The 18,204-nt window shown below is 54.1% G+C and overlaps 2 protein-coding genes across 2 annotated transcripts in view; one reads left to right on the top strand and one right to left on the bottom strand.

Moving 5' to 3' along the window:
* LOC103617245 (microsomal triglyceride transfer protein large subunit) overlaps nt 1–3,176 on the top strand; it is an 11,338-nt gene extending 8,162 nt beyond the window's left edge. Inside the window, exons 15-18 of the mRNA XM_008635520.2 lie at nt 323–550; nt 867–991; nt 1,210–1,380; nt 1,651–3,176. Of these exons, the coding sequence (XP_008633742.1) occupies nt 323–550; nt 867–991; nt 1,210–1,380; nt 1,651–1,798 (672 nt within the window). The 3' untranslated portion in view covers nt 1,799–3,176. The remainder of the gene's footprint in view (nt 1–322; nt 551–866; nt 992–1,209; nt 1,381–1,650) is intronic.
* A 4,597-nt stretch (nt 3,177–7,773) lies between these two features.
* The window catches only part of ADAMTS14 (ADAM metallopeptidase with thrombospondin type 1 motif 14), a 29,423-nt gene continuing 18,992 nt past the window's right edge, over nt 7,774–18,204 (bottom strand). Inside the window, exons 6-21 of the mRNA XM_017736596.1 lie at nt 18,087–18,192; nt 17,843–17,986; nt 17,147–17,279; nt 16,912–17,025; nt 16,593–16,741; nt 16,215–16,390; nt 15,237–15,370; nt 14,914–15,037; nt 14,687–14,767; nt 14,373–14,536; nt 13,775–13,940; nt 12,967–13,099; nt 12,606–12,813; nt 11,895–12,021; nt 11,347–11,457; nt 7,774–10,800 (exon numbers count right to left, since the gene is read on the bottom strand). Of these exons, the coding sequence (XP_017592085.1) occupies nt 10,475–10,800; nt 11,347–11,457; nt 11,895–12,021; nt 12,606–12,813; nt 12,967–13,099; nt 13,775–13,940; nt 14,373–14,536; nt 14,687–14,767; nt 14,914–15,037; nt 15,237–15,370; nt 16,215–16,390; nt 16,593–16,741; nt 16,912–17,025; nt 17,147–17,279; nt 17,843–17,986; nt 18,087–18,192 (2,396 nt within the window). The 3' untranslated portion in view covers nt 7,774–10,474. The remainder of the gene's footprint in view (nt 10,801–11,346; nt 11,458–11,894; nt 12,022–12,605; nt 12,814–12,966; nt 13,100–13,774; nt 13,941–14,372; nt 14,537–14,686; nt 14,768–14,913; nt 15,038–15,236; nt 15,371–16,214; nt 16,391–16,592; nt 16,742–16,911; nt 17,026–17,146; nt 17,280–17,842; nt 17,987–18,086; nt 18,193–18,204) is intronic.

Below are 18,204 nucleotides of genomic sequence, written 5' to 3'. Positions count from 1 at the left end.
GTGACAACACCGACCCAGTGGTGCCACTGCTGTCCCTGTGTCCCCTCTTAACCCCCTTGTGGTGCTTCACCTCCACATTAACCCCCTTGTGGTGCTTCACCTCCACATTCAGCATGTCCTGTATCAGAAACAGGCAAATTCCCAAATCACCAGTATGGAACCAGACACTCCTCCTGTGGAGAAGGGAGTCCCCTGCTCCCCCAAAAAGCAGAGGATGCAACACTGATACCTCGGGGTGCTCAGAGACGATTTGGATGCCTCATCCAAGTCACTCCATCGCTGATGTCCTGCTCCAAAGAGTGCCTCCACTTCTGTCTTCCAGGTCACCTTTGAAGCACAAGGGATGGAGTCAATGATGGGAGAAAACCTCTCGGAAGGGGAAGAGGAGCCAGAGCTCATGGCTGGGATGTCGGCCACCTTCTTTGATGTCCAGTTGCGGCCAATCATCTTCTTCCAGGGCTACACAGATCTAATGGCCAAGGTGCTGCTGAGCAGCGGAGAGCCCACCAGTGTGGTCAAAGGGAACCTCCTGCTGATGGACCATCACCAGGTACTGGATGGGGAGGAAGCAGTGACCTGTCTCCATGCCACATCTCAGTGAATCCAGTAAAATGAGCCTGTGAATGTTACGCACCACAGGTACAGATCTGAGAGCGAGGTGGCACTGCCAGATGTGTCTTGGGGTTGGTAAAGCAGTGGGATGGCTTGTTCTGCCATGGGAGACCCGTGGCTGCAGTTGCTCCCATGCAGGCCCAGCTGCAGGGTTGGGACAGACATTCCCAGCAGCCACAAGTCACTGCTGGTGTCAGCCACTCATCCAAGAGCAGTGCCTGGTCACAGGAAGCTCTGCCTTTTCCATCTTCCAGGTCATTCCTCTGCAGTCTGGCCTCCAAGTGACTGTCAAACTCCAGGGCAGCCTGGGGCTGGATATTTCAGCTGACATGGATGTGAGCATTTGGGAGCAGGAACTGAAAACCAGCGTCAATGCGAGGTCAGTGGGTGGGAAGCTGCTGGGAAAGGGAATACCCGGGGGATGAGGGTGGATTTCCACAGCCCCCTGCTCTTCTTCTGATGGGTCCAGCCTTTCCTGGTGCTTAGGAACACCCATTTTCCATGGCCAGATCTCCAATCAAGGCGTTTCTGGAGTTTTTTGGTGCCCAGCGCAGGCCAATGCTCGGTGACCAGACCCCATGTGCTTCTCTCTTCCAGGGGAAGCCTCACTATGGATTTCCAGGCAGAACTAGATTCCCCTTTCCTCCAAGCCACCCTGAGGAGCCAGACAGAGGTGGAGACCTCTATCCACTTCAACACCATGCTGAGGTTTTCCAGCAGCCCCGTGCTCATGTGCCTGCAGCTGAGAGAGGAACAGGTCCCATACAGGTAGTCTCTGGGTACAACCAGATCCTGCAGAAACATCATTATGGGCTTGAGATAAAGGAGGGTTCCTTGGGAAGAGGAGAGAATTAATGGTTGCACTTACTGGCTCAGAATTGGTAGGGATGAGAGAAGGGCACCTCAAGTTCCTGACACGGGTGGGAGCACCATCCATAGACCATCAGGAGATGGTGACTGGGCTGGTCTGGGAGGAGAAGGATGAGATCCACCACCACCACAGCCTTCTGACCATCCTGCTGTCACCTTGTCCCACAGAGAAATCTTCACAGTTTCCCAGTCTGCTGGGAGCCAGAGCAGCACCTCTCGGAAAGGCCGGCATGGCACCGTGCCTGGGAGGGAATTTGCCTTGCACCAAACCAATTCCAAGGTCTGCAACCTCCTGCTGACAGCAGAAAAAGAATAAGGAGTCAGAGCACTTAGGGACTCTCCTCCACAACCACCTTTCAACTAGAAAAATGCTGCAATAAGGACATCAGAAGGGACCACAGGAGGAACTGCTGAAGGACAGACACACCCCTTGCCTCCAAATCTGCCCTCACACCCCAAAAGGCTGAGATTTCCCCCTCCTGGACTCCTCCCTTTCATGGGGAAGGGCCTTGCTGGAAGCCAAGCATGTCCTCGTGAAAAACTGCCTTATTTTGCAAGTGAGTGAGTTTCTCAGAGCCCAAGAAACCCTCCTGCAAGCCTGCACCCCAAAATGCCATGTTTTCTCCCCATTTATCAAAACTGTCAGGAGGGAATACATTTGCAGCTAGCTGGAAGTCCCCACTGGAGGGAATAAATGACCTTCTTTTAATGCACAGCTTTTTTGGCTGCCAAATTTTCCAAGAATATGGAAAAAACTGATTTCTGGAGGAGGTGCGATGGTTTTTAATATTTTTTTAATGCAACTCCAGAATAATCCTCAGGGAGAAAAACAGAGAAGCAAGAACAAAATGCCAATTATTCCATGTTCTTTCTGGCTTAATTGAAGGTGTTCACATTCTTTTGCACACGAAGGCAACTCAGCTCCCTCTCAGCTTGGTGCCAGCCTCATATTCCTGGGGGAATTTACACTCTTCTGCCAGGGATGTGGCCAGTGCCTTCCCACCCCAGTGTCTACAGGACAGGCAGGGCTGCAAGGATCATCTGATGTCATTAAAAACACCTTGTAATTAAAATCCACAAGGGCATGAGCAGAGGTGACTTCTGCCTGCAGCCTCATGTCTTAACTGTTGATCCAAAGTTTATGTATTAATGGAGAAGCCTCTGGCCTCTCATCTCCCGGGCAGCAGCTCCCCTGCTCTTTTACTGGAGATAAGATTTGCCCCCACCCTACGTGTGGGAAGGCAGCATTCCAGCAACAGAGGGATCCAGCAGCTTCCCTCTCCTGCTGATATTTGGGCTCTTTTGGTGACCATTTATGAGAATTACAATTAGCTTTGGGTAAATATTGTGCTCCTGCTTTGCATTCTGCTCCTGAGCTGAATTGTTATCATCCCCCACCACCCAACACCTCCAGCACTGGAGGGAGGCTCGCGAGGAAAAAGCAGCATTTCTCCATTCTTTCCTGATAATGATGTGCCTTGGAAAGTATTTTTAGCCCTTATTTTGTGTGTGTTATAAAACAAGCTTTTTAGAAAAGAAAAGAGGGACATGGAGTACATTTTTTAAAATTATGAGCCTGAAATGTTAGCACTGAGTCTCCTGCTTCAGCGGACAAAAATGGTCTGGTTTTCCATCTGGAGACACCAATTACAAGCGCTTTGGTTATGTACAGAAATAAATGCCAAGTATTTTTATATTGTCTCTGTTTGACTCTTAACTTTTCTGGACACATGGATGGGAAGAAGGGAGAGGCACTTTCAGCAAGAACCTGCTCTCTAGGTCTGTATTTAGGGTGCCCTAAATACCCTGCAAAACAGGAATGCGAGGGCTACTTCTGCTCCTAAAACCCCCCGGAGCACCCCGAGGGTTGACAGCAGCCCTGCCAGAGGGCTCCCATGGGGCCGCCTTATCCTCTCCTGCCAACTCCTGCAAATGTATTTGAGGCCATCCAAGACTCTGCTTAAAATCAGGGCTTCCCCTGCGCCAGGGCTCTGCTGATCCCAGGGCAGCGTCGCTCGGAGCTGGCCTCAAGGATACAGACAGTAATAGCCCTCGGGACTGAGCAGGGTCTGAACAGGAGGATCCCAGCATGACCCTGGCTGGAGGGAGCCTGTATCACTTTCTGCAGAGCGGAGAGCAGCTCCCACTTGCTCCCCAGCTTCACCATCTCAAAGGAGCATCCTGTAATTCCCCATTCCCCCAGTCTCAGAATCAGGATTTGGGCTGATTTCAGCTGTGTTTTACACCCTGATGAGTTGCTATAATCTCCCCTACACATCTGCACAAGCCTTAATCCCAATCCTGCCACTGTTCTGACAGGGGTTTGTGAGGGAATATTTTGACCTGAAACCTCTCAGTCTCAGTGTCTGCTCCTCAGACAAAGCCAAGAGGGATCCACCTGCCATTTGGGACTTTTTCCATCGCTCCCTTTCCTCTTTCTCCTCCTCTACAGATCAACAAAGGCAGATTTGTCAATCAGATGAGATTTACCCCAAATCAGCTGAACTTCTAGTCCCAAAGGATGCTTGTCCTGCCAGAGGGACCAGGTCCTGTAGCTGGAATTGGAGTTGGGAATGTGTTTCCAGACCGCTTGGAAGTGGTGAGGACATTTGAATAGGGATTTTACCAGTTTGCTTTGCTGCTGGAAGATTTGCTGTCCTGCTGAGCCACTGAATCCTGAAGTTTCCCAAGCCCTTCCCAATGATTTTTTCCCCAGTCCTGGTTAGATGCTCCAGCAACAAAGGCAATGAAGGGACATGGGCCTTTTGGTAAAGTCACCCATTTCCTTCGCAATAGCTCCAAACCCTCCTAGAAGGGACCTTTCAGCCCCAGATCCCCAGTAGAGGTGGCATTGTGCCCACGGAGCTGGAATGGAGTCACCTCAGTTTTAAGTGGGCAGAAAGGGACCTGGACCTGGATGCATTTTATCCTTGCAGGGATGGTGATTCCACCACTGCCCTGAGCAGCCTGTTCCAGTACTTGACAGCCCTCTTCGTGAATAAATTTGTCCTTATTTCCAACCTCCACACAGCTTGCAGCCCTTTCCTCTCATCCTGTCCCTAGTCCCCTGGGAGCAGGGCCTGACCCCTCCTGTCAGGGAGTTGTGGTGAACCAGAAGGTTCCCCCTGAGCCTCCTTCTCCAGGATGAGCCCCTTTCCCAGCTCCCTCATCCTCCCAAAGAGTCATTCCATCCAGGAACAAGGGAAGGGGACCATCAGGCAGGGTTGGCGTGCCAGCTGTGCCTCCTGGTGAAGATCCGCCAGGACAGCCACTCTCCATCTCCCAGGAATTTTGCAAGTGGAGCAGGGCTCCTGCCGCCTCTCCGTGTGGAGCTGCAGATCAGCAGTGACCTCCAGCGGCTGCAGGCAGAGCTGATGGAGATGTCGGGATCAAACCCCTCCGCTCCGGCCCCCAGGGATGTCCCTCAAGCGGCACACGAGGTCGAGGGACCTCTGCGATGGACCAGGGTGACCCTTGGCAGCCCCTCACCCTTCTGACCTGGGCTTTGGGTGGCAGTGCCTTCCCCTCCTGGCCTCCAGGCTTGCCAGCACAAGCAGTTTCCCACGTTTTCCTTCTCCCGGCAAGTCACCCTGTTACCAGGATATCCCATACAGCCCTCAGGAGAGCACATGGACACCACTCACCAAATAAAACATTATCTGCCTGTCCATTCCAGCTGGCTGCAGAGACAAAACTACCATGAGAAAGAGTGCACGAAAGCAAGGGAATGGCGAGGATCAGCTCTCCTCGGGAATTTAGTGGAGAGGCAGCTCTAAAGTGCTGGGACAGAGCTCTCATCAGCCTCTGCTCTCTCCTTCCTAGGCAGCCTGCAATACAAAGAATTGTATTTCCTGACTGCTGGGCCCCAGAGACCCCCCAGACTCCACAAAATAATAATAATAATAATAATAATAAACCAGTTTATAACTCACCAAAGCAGCAGTGAAAATCCCAGCACTGATCTGTGGTAACAGCAAACCTCACATAAAGCTGCAGCTGCACATCCCAAACCTCCACTGCAGAGCTGGCAGCTGCCTTGGGACACACACATCACACCAGGATCACTGCAAGGCTTTCCTGGGACATCCACATGCTTATCTGAGAGCCAGAGTGCCCTGGAATCAGTCTGGAGCATCCAAGGAGCAGCAGCTGGCAGGGTTGCTGTTATAACCTGCCCAGCAATCAGGAATGCAGGGGGAAAGCTGGGAAGCTGCAATGGGACACAGCTGGGCAAAACCACGGCAGCTGTGCCATGAGATGATCCCTGCAGGAAAAGCTGGGGGGAAAAGCTCAGGGTCAGGGCTGGTGAGTCAGGTGGGGGAACCTGGGAAATGGCTGAGCCAAGCCAACAAGGCTCCAGGGCTGGGATAAAACCCTTTGGGAAAGAAACCCATGGGAAAGAAAGCTGAAGTTTTCCCAGAAAACTGTTCCACCCACTCCATCCTGGCCAAGAGTGTGAGTACTGAAGGGATGCAATACTTGCTGTAGGAAAATTAGCAGTGAAGAAGGTGTTTAGAGACACTGCCGTAATCTCAGTTCCCATGGGAACAAGCACCTACTCTGCCCCATCTCACAGAACTGTAGAATCCCTGACTGGTTTGAGTTGGAAGGGACTTTAAAGCTCATCTCATTCCAGCCCCTGCCATAGGCAGGGCATCCTCCACCAAGTTGCTCCAAGCCCCATGCAACCTGCCGTCCCAGCAAGAAAAGCCACAACCACAGCAGTTGCAAGCCTTGAAGTCTCTCCTATCCCTTATAAATCCAAAAATCCCTCCTCAGCCAAATATTTTGGCTGCTGCAGCCTAAAAACCTGAAGGTGTGATGAGCTGCAGTGGTGTCGTGTGAAAGGGAAGCATCCAACATACAGGTGGAAGAGCTTTTTCCATGGTAAAATCTAAGCAGGGTTTTCAAAGCACTTGAAAAAGCAGGCACTGCAAAGATCCAGAGGAATCCAGTCTGGCTGGATTTTAAGGAACGCCCTGGTAGGGTTTTGGTTTAACCTCTTAAGAGGGGCCATTACAAACACAAGGGGAAGAACTGAGTGACTTCATGCCAAAAGATGTAGTGGTTCCACCATCACTGTGAGCACTAGAGGTCTGCGGGAGACATTTAAAAGGATGTAAAGCAGGAAAGAGGAAAATAAAGCACTTTTTGAGGGATTACAGCAGCATCACTCACCACCACAACACCTACGAAGTTTCCACAGGAAGCACCATTTTGTGCGAGCGTGGCTTTAAAGCGGCTCCCACACACCCTGGGGGCAAAGCTACGCTGTCTTCATCGCCCTCCCATACAAGCGCCACCAGCTTGCCATTGCCCCCACGATCCTTGATAAAGTGGCGCTGGGGACCACTCAAGCGTCCCCTGCCAGCCGCGCCCTGGGGTTCACTCCCAGCTGCCTGCAAAGCGCAGGAAGCAAGGCAGGGAGCGCACCTCGAGAGGGAAGACCGGCCCTTCCCTCCAGCCCCTCCCCTCGCTTGCCTTGGCCTTGAGCACTCCCTATTCCCAGTGCTGTCTGCCAGTGTGGTCCTACCATCAGGTCCTTCAGGCTTGGAGCAACCCGGTCTAGTGGAGGGTGTCCCTGCCCGCAGCAGGGGGATTGGAATGAGAGGAGCTTGAAGATCCCTCCCAACCCAAAGCATTCCAGGATTCTGTGATTCTCTGGATTCCGTGATTCTCTGCTCATTGCCACCGTGGCCACCAGCAGTCGCGTGCCCACCAAGCACAGAGAACACATTCCCTTCTCCCAGCGCCGGGCTTCTGCTTCAAGGACGGAGTGGAGCATCCATAAGCTGGGACAACCGAGGCAACACTGAACCTTGTATGAGGGTCTAAAAAACCCAGCAGCAGAAGCTGGTTTTTGGCATCAAACAGGAAAAGGAGGGGCTGCCAAAACACAGCCTGACATTTCTTCTCTGGCCTCATGCCTACCCTGGTTTCACCACTTTACATTTTTTATCTGGCCATGGCATCAGGAGCTCTTTTTGACCTGAACCAGTAACACATCAGTATTTATTTTTGCACTGGCTAAACTATTTATGTTTGTGTATATATTTATGTATATACCTAGAGGTTTTCTTCCTCCTCAAAACAGCAATGTAAAATTCTGGCTGGTAAAGAGGAGGGACTGGGTTGAAATAACACAAAGTAAATCCATTTCAACAACCACACACAGGTCACGCTCACGTTTCCCCCTCCACACACCCATCCCCAAAATAGATCAACAGCAAGAGATTTTTATGTGGATTTATTTTTTTTTTTTTTTTTACATTATGTTAGAGTTCCAAAAAAAACCCAAAAAAACCAAAAAAGAACCCCAACAAAACAGAACCCAACAAAATTAATAAATATTAAAAGTTAAAAAGCTCTGAATCTTGTATGTACAAAACTTTATACATCATGGTAACACTGGACAAGGTTACAGCACAGGAAAGACTCCATGCATCCACCTGGCTTAGGAGGGTGCAGGGCACCAGAGTCATCCTCTCCTCCTGGAGACAGGACCAGAGACAGGACAAAGCGACCTAACCTCAGCCTGCCTTCAGCTGGAATAAATTCCCCATCCCTGGAAACGTTCAAGGCCAGGATGGGGCTTGGAGCAACCTGGTCTAGTGGAAGGTGTCCCTGCCCATGGCAGGAGGGCTGGAACAAGAGGAGCTTTACAGTTATCTTCCAACCCAGACCATGCCAGGATTCCATGAAACAGGCAGTGCTGGGTGCTAGCCCTGCACCATCACCACCCCAGAGCACCACAGCTGGTCGGGGGGAGGTTATCACACCCTGCTTTAGATCTCCCCCACCTCTCAGCTCAAGGTTGGGATCAGGACCTGCAGTGCAGCCCCCCTGCCCAAACACCCCCCAGGGACCCCAGCTATGGGTGCAAGGAGCTGGGTCAGTCCCTAGCCACAGCTCTCCCCCGCGGCATAGCAGGGAACCACTGCAAATATTCCTTAAGCAATAAAGCACCGATGCCCAGGCCAGCGTGGAAGGGAGGGGCACAGCTGGGAATTTGGGAGGAAGGACATCCCAGCCCGTTTTTGAGGGGGAAGAAGGTCTTTTTCTTATGATCCTTGAAGAGCAAACAAAGCGTTATCTTTGGCACAATAAATAAATGCTGGCACTCCCATGGAGGGGCTGGCAAGGGGCATGGTGGTGGTGGCGGCATTCCAAGGGAAGAATCCCACCCTGGTATCCCCACAGGATCCCCTGTGGGTACCAATACCTGCATGTCCTGGATCTGGGCACTCCACAGGCACCCTCCATGTGCCCACTCCCACGAGGTGTGCCAGCTGTGTGGCTCAGACAGATGGGGGACTTTGTTCCATGTTTTGGGATGCCCACCTAATGCCAAAGGGCAGCACCCAGGAGGCCGAGGACCTCCAGCCTCAGGTGCTTTAAGAGGAGTTGAAAAAATGCTCATCCAGCCATGACCTGGCAGCAGGAGGGTGTTGGGAACCTCCGGGGGAGCACTGCAGAGTCCAATGCTTAAAACATCAGGAATGCAGAGGGATTGGCATCCGTTTCAGTCACAGCAAGTACCTCAACCCTGTCACAATCCATTCCAGACTGGGAAAATCACCCCAAGCCACCTCACCAGCAAGCCCTGGATTCCTGCAGAGCTTACAAACCCTGTTCCGAGGGACACCACATCTGCTCCTTGGGTACTGGGGAAGCAGGACTATCAGGGCCAGCAGATGCACCCACACCATGCATGTGCTCCCAAGGACATCCCACTTTGCAATGCCAGACTGCTCTATCTGCCAAGCCTTGCCTTCCTCGGACTCCACCTTCCCGTTCTTAAAACCTCCTCCCCCACAGATGCCCACCTTCCCCTGCCGCTGCACCCAGAGGTGCCCTAAGTACCAAAACCATGACAGCCCCCTCAGGGACATCATTCTGGGGAGGTTTTGAGGACTGAAACTTGTCAAGGCAAACCCTGTGCCTGGAGCTGGCCCAACACCCAGCAAGGGAGGGCAGCCCAAGGCTCCTAAAGTGCTGTGCAAACGTTTAGTACTTGGCACAATAATTTGTAACGGCATTAATCACCCCCTTTTCTCCCCTTCCCAAGCAATGAGAGATGAGGATCAATCTTCATCTCTCTCCCCTCCTTGCAACTGCCCCTGAAATTCACTCCTGACATCCCAGTCACTCCCATTTCCCCCTGGAAGCTGTTGCTGCCCCACAGGCACTGGGTCCAAGGGTGCAGGGATGAGGCTGGTGATCCTGGGAAGGCTGGGCATTGGTATCAGCTCAAGGCTGGCCAAGGGCAGTATTGGCTAAAATAAAAGTCACCCCCAGGTGACAGGCATTTTTGACATCAATTTTTGGTCTTTGACCTGTGGTTCTTATTGCTCACTTTGGAATTTCCTGGACCATCTCCCACCTCCAGGACAGGAGCTGCTCTATGCTTGTCATGTTCCACCTTCCCCCAGACATGTTTCCCAAACTCTCTACTCCAACAGGGACAGCCCGGGGCAGCAGTTTGGGATTTCCCCACATTTCCCCTCTCCTCCCCTCACCACCTCCCTCCAGTTTCCCTGCCCCCCCAGATTCTCAGTATCCTCCCACTGCTATCCCCAAGTTTCAGGGCTGAACCACCAAGCCAGGACCCTCCTCTCCAGCACATCCTGTGTTGCTGCTTGGAGCAGGGGGAAGGAAAAAGCAACATTAAAGCCATCCCCCTCCCACATCTTTTTAGCACCTTGGGAGGAAGCAGCCTGTCTACCCGCAGCTGTTTTTGCTCCTTTCCACCTTTTTTTCCATGGCGCTGTTAAAAAGCACCATGGCACGGCTGGGAGGGCAGGGGGGATCATGAGAAATGAGTGGTTTTCCCAAGAATTTCTGGGTGTGGAGCCGGGTCGTTTCCAAACCTGGCAGTGCCACCCATGAAAACCATTGCTGGAGGTTGGGGAAAGAGGAAAAAGACAGGGAGAAAGGGAGGGAAGAGGGAGAAAGGCTTTCCCTGCCCCACAGGGAGGTGGTCCCGAGCAGGTTACCTGGCCTCCTGGCCCCTTCCCAGCTCTCTCGGGGCTGGCAGCTCCCCTGGCAAAGCACCACTGCTGGATATCCCAGGTGCCAGAGTGGGGTCCCCACCAGGCTCCCCCCGAGCCGGGGTGGTGGGGTAGGGGGAGAGCGCCGGAGCAGGGCTGGGTGTGGTGGTTCCCGGGGGAATGCCGGTGACAGGGGGTGAGCCAGTGGTGGAGGAGGCTTTCTTCCCACAGGATTCGCAGCAGAGCTTGTTGTATCCAGGGATGGAGCAGTAGCGAGCCAGGACCTCCATCTGGCAGAAGATGGATTTGTCCCCGAGGCAAGGCTCCCCTGGAGAGGGACGGAGCAGCACAAAATGAGGTGGCATTAGGCTCTCAGCCCTGCACCACTTCAGTGGGATTCCTGAAGGGAACAAGATACCCTTTCAGGGTGCTGCCTACCCACATAGGAAGCGGGCAAGAGGGACCTGGAAAATGAAGTCAAAGTACTGAAGGATTCTATGCCTGGAGAAAAACCAGAGAGCAAGGGATGCTCCAAACCAGGATGCACCTTGCCCCAGCTATGAAGGACTCCAAGGGGGAAAAGCCAGGAGCCATCTCCCTGCTTAAAAAAATTCCAAGGTAAAAAAGAAAGGGCATAAAAGCCGGGAGGCAAAAGGAGTGCAACACGGAAACTGCAGGACCTCATACACCACAAGATGGCAATGGAGCAACGGGCTTTGGAGCAGAGGCATCAGGGACGCAGCAGCGGAGGGTAAAACTCCCCAGGAGCACTGCTGGATGTGCTCCCACCTCTGCGCTTCCCACAGGGAGGTGCAGAAGTCCTCGGGAGGGTTATCCTGGGAAGCGCCGCCCTTACACAAGCACGGACACTTACTGGAGGAGATCTTGCTCACGGGGTTTTTGGCTCCATCCTGGGGCACCCGCTGCCCTTTGGTCGTGCCGTGGTCACCAGCATCAGCACTGGCAGTGATGCCAGAGAGCTTCCCTGTGGAGAGAGCACCACGATGCCCCGCAGCCACGGGAGGCTGGGGGCGCTCAAAATACCTCGGGAGGATGTTTGTTTTGTTTTAAGGACTCTCCTTAAAAGTTAAATCCCTTAAGGAGCACCTGGCTGGCTCAGCACTTAAACCACTCAAACCCCACCCAAGAGAAATTTGAGGGTGCCCATCTCCATCAGTGCGTTGCATCTTCAAACTGCCAGAAACCCCAAAACCAGACAATGCCAGGGCAGAGAGCAGAGAAGGGAGATATTTTGTCTGGCTTTTGAGTTTTTTTTACTGCCAGCAGCATCAGGGGCGTTCAACCCAACCTTGCCTGCTGGCATCCCCTAGAGCCACAATGGGTTGGAGGCATTCATGGGGGTTGATCCCCACCAGCACGTGCCCCATCCCAGTGCCACCTCCTCCTCCTCCCTCCTCTCACCCGGGCAGAGGGCCACATGGCAGCCCTGGATGGCCTCTGGCTTGTCACCCTCGCAGCGCGCGCCGCTGTCGCTGCCCTTGCACACCACCTGCCGCTGCTGGACGCCTTCCCCACAGGTCGCCGAGCACTGCACCCAGACAGACGGACAGGCAGTCAGTGACGGCATGGGGACAGCCCCCACACCCCAACAGCACCCCAGGATGTGCTGATGACAATTCCTCAGGTGGATATTGCTTTCCCATATGGGGTTTCTCTCCCTGTCTCCCAAACCCCCATGCTCTCTGCATAGGGATTCCCTCCCCTCTCTCATTTTCAGCGAGCCAGTGAAAACATCAGTGGCTCTTGTACCCTTATCCCTGAAAGAGTTCAAAGCCAGGCTTGGAGCAACCTGGTCTAGTGGAAGGTGACCTGACCAATGCAAGGGGTTGGAATGAGATGGGCTTTTAAGGTCCCTTCCAACCCAAACCATTCCAGGATTCTGTGAAAATATCAGTGGCACTTGTATCCTTATCTCCACCAAGGCCAGGCTGGATGGGACTCTGAGAAACCTGGTCTAATGGAAAGTGTTCCTGTCCATGGCAGGAGGTTGGACTAGATGACCTTTAAAGCTCCATTTTAACCAAACCATTCTAGGATTCTACTCCATGACCCCTATAAGCACCTGACCTTCACACCCACCTCCCATACCCCTCCTTCCGGGGGCTTCCTCACCTCGGACCAGGCTCCTGTCCTCCACTGTGCAGGGCAGGGCAGGCGGCCACAGGGCCGGCGCGTCTCGGGGCGCTGCCCGGGGCAGTATTTGGTGTGCAGGGTGCGGTTGGTGCCGTCCTGCAGGCGCTGCACACACTGCACCGCCCGCGCCTGCACACCCAGCTTCCCGCAGGAGCGGCTGCAGGCACCCCATTCCTCGGCCACCCACCTGCCAGGGCAGGAAGATGGACATGGAGAAGGCATTTGAGGTGATGCTCACGCTGACAAGCGATCAGAAATGCTCCCAATGTGACCCCAAGCCCCTCCCCCCACCCCCCCCAAGAGGGATGGGAGAACCTCAGGCCACATGGAGAGGACCTACATGGGCTGGGAGCATTCCTGGAGGTTACAGCGCCTCCGGATTGGCTTCGGCTTCTTGCTGCTGTCACAGAAGTTTCTATGCACCATCCGGTTGTCGCTTTTCCGACGGCAGCCGTACTTGGTGTACTGGATGCCTGAGGGGGCAGAGCATGGGCAGTGAGGTGATGGGTGTGGGAGTCCCTCCAGGTTCTCCCCTAGGTCCCCTCTGCTGCATCCCGACTGGGATATGCACTCTGGAATGTCACCACTCAGGTGAGACCCAACATTTGCCAAGGATGTTCATGTGGCTGCTGGACCCCCCTGGCATCCCCCAGGCTGCTGTGGGGTGCACACAGCTCATGGAGAATGTCCCAGCCCATGGCAGAGTTTTGGACCGGGTGACCATTAAAGGTTCCTTCCAACCCAAACCACTCTGATTCCCAGAGCACAAGGTGTTCCCCATGATCTGAGGGTCAGATCCCAACGGCCATATGGAAATGAGGCTTTTATCAGCAAACCCCACACCTACTTCTGTGCACACTTTAGTAGTGGTCATCTTCAAAATCACTATTTCTTGGCTCAAATCCAGTTAAAAACAGCCAACAAATTAAAAAATCATAGCAGGTCCACGGATAGACAAAGATACGCACACACAATCACATAAGCCTGTTTCTGTAAGAAATCTGGCTAAAATGCTCAATTAAACTGCTTTGCACTAATTTCTCCTTACCAGAGATGCCTCACTCCTCACAGAGGGGCTCACACACCCTCTACCATATCCAAGTATCCCCCCAAGCATGCCCAGTAGGCTGTTAGGAAGAGAAAGTTACCTCCTCCACACGCCTTGGAGCACTGGGACCAGCTCTTGAGGGCCCACTCGTAGGAATCCATCTCCTCAAGCAGGACATTGTTATTTCCAATCATGGGCAGCAGGTCTTCGTGGATGATGTACCGGTACATGAGGCTGCTCCTCGCCTCCTCCTCCTGAGGGATGACCTGCAGGCACAGAGGGAACAGTCAGAGAGGGGGAAGAATGATGCCGTGGGAGAGGCACCACATGGCAAGGTGGCCTACACCCAAAACTGGGGATGAACACAGGGATGGATGGGAGCACAGACCTGCCATTCCCTGCATGTCCAGGAAGCCCAACCCCTAACTCCCCAAATACCAGCATAACTAAAATGGGATCTGGAGTCATAAGCAATTGCTGCAGAGCAAAATGCAGATGGACTCAAAGGCAAGTGCCCAAGCAACACGTCCTTGTGCCATTCCCTCACCCAGTTTGCCACCCTTTGCTTTTGGCTGGCTCATTCCCTGGATTTAATGACATGCCCCACACCCTTCCATCACCTGCCACATCACACCTCAGACCACCTCCCCTGTCTTTGACAGTCATCCCCAAGCCCCACATGTGCCAGCCAGGCTTACCAAGACACTGATGGCCTCGTGCAGAGGACCACTGGTTTTCAGGCTCTCCTTGCCTTGTTCCACAGTGTATTCCCACTCCAAGCCCATCTCAATGAACACCTGGTTTTTGGCTTCTTTGCCCTTGGCATTCAGGATGAAGTTCCCCGTGGCTTGATTCTTAACAGCTGGAGGAGAAAGGAGATATTTTCAGTATCATTCCCTCTGGTCACTCACTTTGGAGTACTGGAATGACCTAAACAAGACCCTTTTTGGTGGGAATTATCGGAAAAGGGTTGAGAAAGGGGGAAGGGAGAGGTGGACTAGGGCGTGCTCACCGATGCTGTGGGATGCTGGCTCCATCTCTTCTATCTGAAGGTGCCTTGCTCCAGCTGGGATCTCAAACATCTTCAAAGCACCTGAAAGGGAGGGACAAAGGATGGAGGGAAGAGGTAGGTGATGGGAGTCCTGGCTGCAGGGCTCCCATGAGAGCAGGTTTCTCCAAATGGACACGTGAACCCATCCAGCTCGTGAGTCCACTTCCAAGCCCACCCAGCCCTCTCACCTGGCTGCTTGGGGGTCTTGGCCAACGTGCCCTTCACCGTCCGGCAGTGGGAATTGTCCCCCCCGCAGACCCCACACTTGTCATCCTGCTTCAGGGAGCCAACCTCCTTGTCACAGCCGACGTGCTGGCACCCAGGGGAGGAGAGGACAAGCCTGGGGTTACATTCCTGCAGCCCAGCCCGGGGTTACAGCCCTGCAGCCCAGCCCATCGCTCCCATTGCTGCATATGGGCTCGGTCCCCAGGGGCAAAACACCTGTCCCCAAGGGGCTGAGCTCTCTCCTGGCCAGAGGAAGGACAGGGACAGTCCCACAACAGCTCCTCACCACGCACTCGCCCCGGACGCAGACGCTGTAGGGGTCTCGGTAGCTGCAGCGGGTCCCGTCATGAACAACCTGGTTCATGAACACCACATCTCCCGTGCCCTCGGACTGGCAGATCAGCTCACACTTCTGAGCATCTGCAGCAAAGGAAAAGGGGAAGAAAAGAGAGGCAGGGGAGCAAAAGGGGTTGTGGAAATACATTAGGGTGAGTGAAGACAGAAACCCATCTCAGCTTGTACCCCTGAGCACAGCCACAATTCCAAAGCCCAGGATACTCATGTGGCTTATCTCCCAAGTCCATTTGCTGCTCAAGAGCCTGCACTTTTGCCCAGTATACACTCAGGAAATTAAGGGAAGGACAGGACATGCTACACGAAGCTGTAATGCAAGTAGGCAGCTCTGCTCTGGAGCCAGGCTGGGAGAGCTGGGAGTGTTCAGCCTGGAGAACAGAAGGCTCCAGGGAGACCTTAGAGCCCCTTCCAATGCCTGAAGGGGCTCCAAGAGAGCTGGAGAGGGACTTTGGACAAGAAGAAAGGCTCAGAGTGACAGGACAAGAGGGAATGGCTTCCCACTGACAGAGAACAGGGTTAGACAGTGTATTGGGAAAAAATTCTTTCCTCAGAGGATGGTGAGGCACTGGCACAGGCTGCCCAGGGAAGCTGTGCCTGCCCCATGCCTGGAAGTGTTCTTCCAACTGTGAATAACCTGGTCTAGTGGCAGGTGTTGCTGCCATGGCTGCGGGGTTGGAATGAGATCATCATTAAGGTCCCTTCCAACCCAAACCATTCTATGATTCTGTGACTTTGGAAAGCTGGCTGCTTGAAGTTGGCTTATTGCACAACAGTTTCCAGCTCAGGAGCTTCCCACCACCCAACATCTGTGCAGCTGGCACAGTCTTCATCCCAGGGTGACGGCCACCAGGGCAGACTCCTCTGGAGGAACCGGGCTACCGCCTCTTTGCTAGGACCTGTCATCACTCACCGTCGTGATGCTCGTAGGGAAGCCAGGAATGTTTGCTGTTCTGGTGGGTGTAGTAGGAGTTGCGCTTGGAGCACTGCTGGGCACGGAAATCCTGGTAGGGCCCCGGGCACTCCTCGGCATTGCACACCTGGTACTCATAGGTGGATCCTGGGCACTGGCGCCCTCCATATGCTGGGCTGGAAAATAAATCCAGTGGGTTGTAAGAGTGTTGGAGAGGGGATGGTGTTCAACCCCAACACAGGTCAGTGCCTGAAGGCACAGCACAGCTCCCGCAGGAGCAGATGTCCCCATCCCTGCCAACAAGGGGAAGAGCCAGGAGCCTCTGGCTCGCGGCCACTTCCAGTTGGGAAAAGGGAGGGAGGCAAAATCCAAACATACGGTGGGTTGTCACAGCTCCGGCTGCGGGATCGCACGCCTCCCCCACAGGTCCTGGAGCACGAGCCGAACTTGGACCAGGAGCTCCAGCTGCCATCCTGGCTGTAAGGCTGCTCCGACGTCTTCCAGATGCAGTGGCCCTTGAAGCACCACTGGAAGGGAAGAGAAGGAATGAGTTCCACACCTCTTCCAAAGGGCTCAGCACCAGTGGAGAGCCCTCCTGCACCCACAGCTCTACAGAAATGGTAAAGCACAGGAGGAAGATGCTCTTCATCATGCCCTTGGACACATCCCTCCCACAGGAAGCAGGACCAGCCCCTACCTTGCCAGGAGAGCACTCGGTCCCATCCAAGGGTGGCCCCTTCTTGGTCTTGCAGAAGTAGAGGTTGTCCGGGTGGCTGCACCACAGCTGCTTGCAGGGGTCGAAGGTGCGGAACTGAGGAGCACAGAGGAGCCGGGCTGGGACAGCAGTGGCGAGTACCAGCAGGCTGGTGGCAGCCAGGCTGGCTGGGGGTCCCGGGGAGGAGGGACGGCGTGGCCATACAGCCTGTACTCACCGCCGTGCACGTCTTGTAGCCCACACCGAAGTCAAAGCGGCACTGCTCATCCATGGAATAATTAATTCCCGGCAGCTCAGGTAATGAGGGCCACTGGTGCTCAAAGGGGTCATCCAGGAGGCAGTCGTAGGAGCTGCAGAGTCAGACACAGAGGATTTCCCTCCAGCACCCCACCCCTCAGCTCCAGGCCACTCTCCAAATTCAGCTATTGAGAAATTTGAATTATCATGGAATTCTGGAACGGTTTGGGTTGGAATGGTCCTTCAAGGCCATAGAGTTCCACCCCCCTGCCATGGGCAGGGACACCTTCCACTATCCCAGTTTGCCCCAAGCCCCATCCAACCTGGCCTTGGACACTTCCAGGGATCCAGGGGCAGCCACAGCTTCTCTGGGCAATCTGTGCAAGGGCCTCACCTCCCTCACAGGGAAAAATTTTTTCCTAAGACCCCATCTAACCCTACTTTCTGTCAGTGGGAAGCCATTCCCCCTTGTCCAAAGTCACTCTCTTGGAGCCCCTTTAGGCACTGGAAGAGGCTCCAAGGTCTCCCTGGAGCCTTCTGTTCTCCAGGCCAAACACCCCCAGCTCTTCCAGCCCATCTCCAGAGGCACTCCAGCCCTGGGAGCATCTCTGGGTACAAAATGCCACCAGCCACAGTCTGAAGGGAGAACATCCCCTCCCAGTTGGAAGGGGCATACTGGATGTAGCGGTTGAGCTCCTGCTTGCTGCAGCGGGACCAGTGGTAGCGGTGGAAGGCGGCCTGGACCAGCGGCGCCATGATGCTCCCCATGCTGGTCTCATCGGCACAGCGGTTGCCCTGGCCGTCGTGCTCCATGCCCAACCTGACGGGAAAGTGCCAAGAGATTTACACCTGCAGCAGCAGAAGGCCCCCTTTGCAGAGAGAGGGGCACCACCGCAGCCCGCTTTGCCCCCATCACTTACACGTGTCCGGTCTCATGGGCGACGACAAAGGCTGAGGAAAAGCCGTCCTCGTGGTTGAGGGTGCAGCTGCGGAGAGGGTGGCACATCCCGGTCACCGGAGCGTAGCCTGGGGCAAAGA

This window comes from Corvus brachyrhynchos, unplaced genomic scaffold (genome assembly GCF_000691975.1).
Source record: "Corvus brachyrhynchos isolate BGI_N302 unplaced genomic scaffold, ASM69197v1 scaffold66, whole genome shotgun sequence".
NCBI lineage: Eukaryota > Metazoa > Chordata > Aves > Passeriformes > Corvidae > Corvus > Corvus brachyrhynchos.
This window is presented reverse-complemented; position numbering and strand designations above follow the sequence as displayed.